The 6,034-nt window shown below is 47.3% G+C and overlaps 1 protein-coding gene across 1 annotated transcript; it reads left to right on the forward strand.

The window, feature by feature from the left end:
- The first annotated feature begins 2,511 nt into the window (after positions 1-2,511).
- Positions 2,512-5,271, forward strand: LOC135399570 (uncharacterized). Its single transcript, XM_064631302.1, has 2 exons — positions 2,512-2,998; positions 4,971-5,271. The coding sequence occupies exons 1-2, from the start codon at positions 2,593-2,595 to the stop codon at positions 5,153-5,155; spliced, it is 591 nt and encodes a 196-aa protein (XP_064487372.1). The 5' UTR covers positions 2,512-2,592; the 3' UTR covers positions 5,156-5,271.
- Positions 5,272-6,034: the final 763 nt, after the last annotated feature.

Consider the following 6,034-nt stretch of genomic DNA (forward strand, 5'->3'; position numbering starts at 1 on the left):
TGGACTTCTCAGCAGACGACTGCATCTTGCTTTTCTTCGGCGGCTGGGAAGCTTTACGTCGCCATTCCGTGCTGCTTCTTTTTGTCTCTGAGGTGATGATCCAGGTTTCATCACATGTGATAACTGATGCGATTCCCCTCAGATTGAAACCGGTTCAGCAGCTGCTCAGAGACTGTCATGCGCGCTCCGTTCCGGTCACAAGTGAGGTATCGGGAGAAGTCACCTTGTACAGACTTTGCGGAGCAGTAAGTGCTCGTGAATGATTGTCTCCACACTGCCGACAGTAATATTACACTGTGCTGCAATGTCCTGAACTCGCCGGTTCTCGCGGATGCTCAACGCCTGCGATGTTTACTGGCGTGATTGCAGTCATACGAACGTGTCCATGTGGTTCATTCGTCATCATATCCCGTCCTTCGCCAAACTGTCTGCACCATACGTACATGCTTCCCATTGACGTCATTTGGTTCTGGTACTGTGCCTGTAGTGTTTGCAAAATATCAGCTGGTTTGACGTTCTTCTTCACAAGGAGCTTGATTATGCATCGCTACAGACACACTGCTCGCCGGCATGATAGCTGCCGCTGCTGCACGTGTCGCTGGCTTGGACTTCGTCCTTCGAAAGGTTTATTCAATTGCATTTACTCACTGATTGTTGTCTAGCAAAAATCTCTGTCACTGATCTTGAACGACACTTGTACTACAACCCGGTGTAAAAGCCGTCAGCAAGCTGTGAACTATAGTGAGGCTTCACCCTTTCATAGCGAACATTGCCGGAGGGGCATCACTGCACTGCTGTCTGTAGTGTAGCCAGAAACATATGCCAGGATGGGTTCTATGGGAAGTTTACATGAGGAGGAGGATTTTTGGATTTCACTGCGTTTTGTCCATTTCCCAAATGCAAGGTACGAGTTCGAGGGGGGAGGGGAAGGTGTTGACCTCCTGAAACCCCTAGATACGGCACTGGCTGCTGCATGTGTGGGACCCATGTAGGTGTGTGTAGGAGGCCGCTTGTGTCCGACAATAAGGCAATAACACAAGGTAGTGACGCCAGGGACTTGCACTGATCTAATTTTCGATGCGCACGGCTTGGCAGCTTGGATGGCAATAAGCGTGGACATTGACACTGAGTTTCAAGCAGACTGCCGTCAATCGAAGGACTTGGTTCTGCCAAAAGCTCAAATTTGGCCCACGACGGGCCGAGGCTATTTGAACCAGGGCCACACTGGTGCTTCTTGGCGTGGATTGAGGTCGTTGAACTTGGGTAGGGCCATCTGGCGAGGTTACAACCAGACCTTCCCCATTTGAATAGATCCCCACCACATATGTAAATCAAACCCCTTGCACATCAGGGAAACTTCGGTCTCGGCTCCATGTGGTGACACCAGTAGCAGACCAAGGCTTGGATTAGGCAAGGCTAAGCTATTAGTTACTAGCAATGATTGATGAGGATGATGAATTTGTGTCAACAGAGATCTAAATGTTTTCCAAGTACCTTCTGTAATGATGATAATAATTGGAGTAAATTGGGAGTAGGTGGATGAGCCCCATATTTTGGGGGCGACATGCTGCGCATGCCGCAGGGTTCGCTGCAAATAATGTCGACCATCTGAGGTTCTGTAGACGGGGACCGGAAAGCTCCGACAAATAGTGCTGAAAGCATTGTTTGTCTATAGAGCCCATCTCTGTGTTATAAATAGTTTCTGTTCTTCTTCGCAATACAGGGTGTTCAAAATTAAGGTGCTACTTTTTCTGTTCCTCGAGTAAAAAACAGGTGCTACATAATTAGCAGCACCTGTTTCTTACATAAGTAGCGTAAAGTTATCATCTGGTTTCCTGTCATCGCTGTGTTTGCGTAGCGCTCGTGAAAGCTTAATTTTGAACACCCTGTACACTCTAAGAAAAAAAAAGGAGTACTTTTACTCCTTTTGGGGACTAAGTGCGTTGCCACAAAAAATAGTCCCTTTCGGGAGTAAATGCACGCGAGTAAATGAATGTCACAGAGTGGAGACTGCGTTTCACGCGCTGTTGTAAGAGTCTCAAGCACATAATTCCTGTGCATGCATGAAAATACTTTGAAGCAAACCGTCAACCGTGATATATCGAGTGATATAAAATCTTGCGCCATACATAGTGCACAATTTGCGAAGAAACACGCGCTAACTGTTTCTTACTCTGTGTGGCTGGAAAATTGATACGTTGGCTGAGTTATAGAGCCTTATGCCCTTCAAATTGACCAAGGGCACATATTTACGTAGACTGTTACATTCGGGAGACCATTCGCGAAGTTCAGTGACAATTTGCAGTCCTAGGGAGTAAATGTCGGGACTAAATGTCAGGTTAGGGGACTAAAATGGGGAGTAATTGCAGACTAGGGGAGTAGAAGCTGCAATTGCTCCACATTTTACTCCTTTTTTTTTCTTAGAGTGTATACGGGACAGATGTTTATTGTGCAGCGTTGCTGACGCTTGCTGTATACCGCCTGTAACAGCAAAAGAAGAAGAGGTATACACGTAGTTCCACGCACATCGCTTTGGTATTGGTGTTCTGTTCGACTTGTTGACGCAGATCTTGAAGATTAGTCAATTCTGCTATGAGTGACGAGAAGGGTCCGGTCGATACGAAGGCCGCAAATGTCGAGCGTCCTCCAGCCGATTCAGATGTTGCAACCTCTGGACTAAAGGAACCCAAAAAACACAAGAAGAAGAGACAGAAGCAGGAAGGAAGCAAAGGAATAAGTTACCGCGAAGACAGCTCCTCTCCAGCGAATGTAGGACCCCCTAGCCTGATTACTTTGCCGAGGAGTCCGACGAGCGGGATTTCCGGTGGAGCGGCTGTTCCTCCGGAACTGGAGAACACAGGTGGAGCCCCTCCTATTGCAGCCCTCGGTTACAGCCCAATTGGCGAGAATCAAGGGCGAGACATGCAAGACCCCGGTGCCATGGCTAATCAGCAAATCGTTGAGCGCAAGCCTTCTAAAAAGTCAGTCACGGCAGTGGGTACGTGTGTTACTAGCAATTCTATCTCGGTGATTGCAGCACCTGTACCACAGTGCTATAGTTGTTGCGCTTACTGTACGGCTAAGAAAATGTCTTCCGTCTTTCCGTCGTCCAACTTTTAAGCTTTCAAAGTCAATTTCCGTCGAGATTTCATTGCAACAAATTCCATTTCAAATAACATGGTATATTTGTATCACACAAGTTTCCCACCTTGTGAGTTTTGGAGACAGGATAATTTATAATTACTCAGAGTATGAGTTCTCGGAATTCGGCCCTCGGAATGAAGTCCCGCGAGTGGGTGGCACGGCTACACTCTTAAAAATGAACTTCACCACATAGCACGCTCGTAGCCAACCATCACCCCGAATGACAACGTTCTCGCCTTAGATTTGTTGAAAACGGGAGGAGGAGCCTATTTTGTGCCGTGCATAATGGCCACAAAATAGGATCCGCCTCCCGTTTTCAACAAATCTAGGGCGAGAACGTTGTCATTCGGGATGATGGTTGGCTACGAGCGTGCTATGTGGTGAAGTTCATTTCTAAGAGTGTACGGTTACGGCTGCAGCCAATAAAATGTGATGCTATCCGATCCACTGTGTCGGAATGGATAGTCGTGTTTACGCTAACGCTTTAAGGGGAACCTCCATGGAGCGAATTTTTGGAACGAAGTTCGCGCGGCAGACTGCCACGCGCGTTCCGCGGCCAGTTGTTCGCCGGCACCAGCTCCATGGAGCGAAAAACCAGCGGACGGCGTCGGGAAGTCATGCTGTGATATCACTGTTGCCAGGGTATAAGGTGAAAGCTTAGTGAAACCAATTGCTCGAAAAAGTGCATTTAATGTCACAAATTTTGCAACTAAATCCAAGAACTGTCTGAAAAGATGCGACCAGTAACGTACCGAAAGGCATATTCACTACTGCGAAAGGAAAACATGTTTCTTGGCAGAGAATGCCTCACGTTCTAACGATGCAGTTGGGGAAACAGCGAGCAGACGACAGCATCCAGTTGCAAGAAGAGGACGATGACGATGATTCACGAGAGCAGACGACCACGTGCAGGCGATCTGGCGTAGATTCGTAGCGGAAGAACACTTTGATTGGTTCATCTGCAGTTGACGCTTCCGGAATCGCGGACGCTGGGCGAAAATATCTGGCATGGGCAGATTGGCGGCGGACGCTCACATTTTTGACGCCTCGCGCTGGGCGTCCGACGCTGAGCGAAGTTCGCAGCTTTTTCGCTGTACATTCGCTCCATGGAGGTTGCCCTTTATTTCGCATCGCCGAACGTTCTGGAGCCATGGAGCTGGAAACGTTACGCTGCTGAACGTGCACACGCTGAACGCCAGGTTTGCTTTTTGCTGCTCATAGATTACAACGTGCTCGATTTGACGCAACAAAAAGGCATATGTTGCTGTGATGTTACGATGAACCCATGGTGACATCCGCTGTTTTACTGGCATTTACACCAAATTCTACCAACCATATAGGTGTAAACAACGTATAACATCTTGTCGCCGCTCACTCTCGGAACGACAGAGATAGTAGTGTATCCTGCAGGAGGTCAGAAGATCTCGCAGGATGTGGATGCGGCTGAACGAACGCCGCCACTGGCTTGTGTTCGTGGCTATCCACGCCAATCCCGCTATGGCATCATAATAGGCGAGACATAGCGATGACGAGGCAAGTTTCGAATTGCAACCTCTAGTTTTTCTCAAAAATATGTCACGCCACGCGATAAATAATGTGCATTTCTGGTACAGCTTTGCGTCGTCCTCCGAAATGTCACCTCAGGTGTGCAAAAGCAATCCACAGACCGACCGCTGTGGCGTCGCTCATGATCTCAGTTGTCTCGCGGCGTAAACACCCAATTATTATTAAATGTCACCGTGGAAGTTTCTGGGTAACGGCGGAGCTGCATTCTTTTCTGACAATAATTAGTCTCTTAATAAGTATTTTCTTATCGGTGGTTCCAGTGTCTCTTGGCGCGCCGTGTGACAAGCGCCTGAGCGGGCCTAAGAAGGACAATATGAACATAGGCATTGCGTTGCTAGTCGGCGCTCTCGTCACCTTCGTTGTCTGGGTGGTCCTCCTGGCGTTGCTGGAGAAGAATCCCATGGATAGACATCCAGAGAATGAGACTGACACCACGCACGACTAACATTTTTAATCCTCCACGAGCACCAAACGGTCTTCGGACAATTAATTGAAAGCAAAGACTCCTCTTGGAGCTACGCACGAGTACGATCCCCGTCGAAAATATATCACGTTACATGACCTGGTGTCTGTTCCTTCATTCAGATATGTCCTATATTAATTCGGGTTTTGGATATACACTTAATCGTGGGCATGGGCATGTAAGTCAGTACATGACCATGGTACACTCTAAAATCGGTACCTTTTATCGAGCTGTACCTGGTAAATATCAGGTACATCAGTGCTTTTCCGCAGTTGCTTTAAGTGGTACTGGGCTAGACAAAGGATTTCGCTTTGTATGTATGAGGTACAAGCATATTTATGGGCTACACGGTCAGTTTATGAGGTACCGTGTCGTGTACCGTTTAAAGCAGTACCTCTTGCGCAAAGTCTTATTGCTTTCAGCACTACTTGCGTTCAAGTAACGCCCCAAAGGGTTCGATGCAGTCAGATAATTCATGTACATTGCACAGACTCGGAGATAAAGATTAGCTGTTGATTTACAACTATGATGGTTCCATTCACGGCAGTTGATTAAACGTTTCCTGTGTTTGTCGTCAGCTAAAGAGCCTCAACTGTGGTACTTTTGTTTAAATTGTCTGCGTTTGTTTCAAGAACACAGGCTAGACAGTGAGCAAGGGAAATGCCGTTCTGTATATGTGATCTTTATTGCTTATTGGGTATTTACATTGATAAAATAGATATTGAGCTCTTTCCGTGTGTTCATGAAGGAGGCAGGTTTTCTTTTGGCCAACATGAAAACTAAAAGAAAAAACATTCTGGAACAGATAAGCTGTCGACGAACCGACAAGCCACACCTTCCAGTGGTTTCATGAGGTCAGCT

The sequence above is a fragment of the Ornithodoros turicata genome, chromosome 7 (assembly GCF_037126465.1).
Source record: "Ornithodoros turicata isolate Travis chromosome 7, ASM3712646v1, whole genome shotgun sequence".
NCBI classification, from domain to species: Eukaryota; Metazoa; Arthropoda; class Arachnida; order Ixodida; family Argasidae; genus Ornithodoros; species Ornithodoros turicata.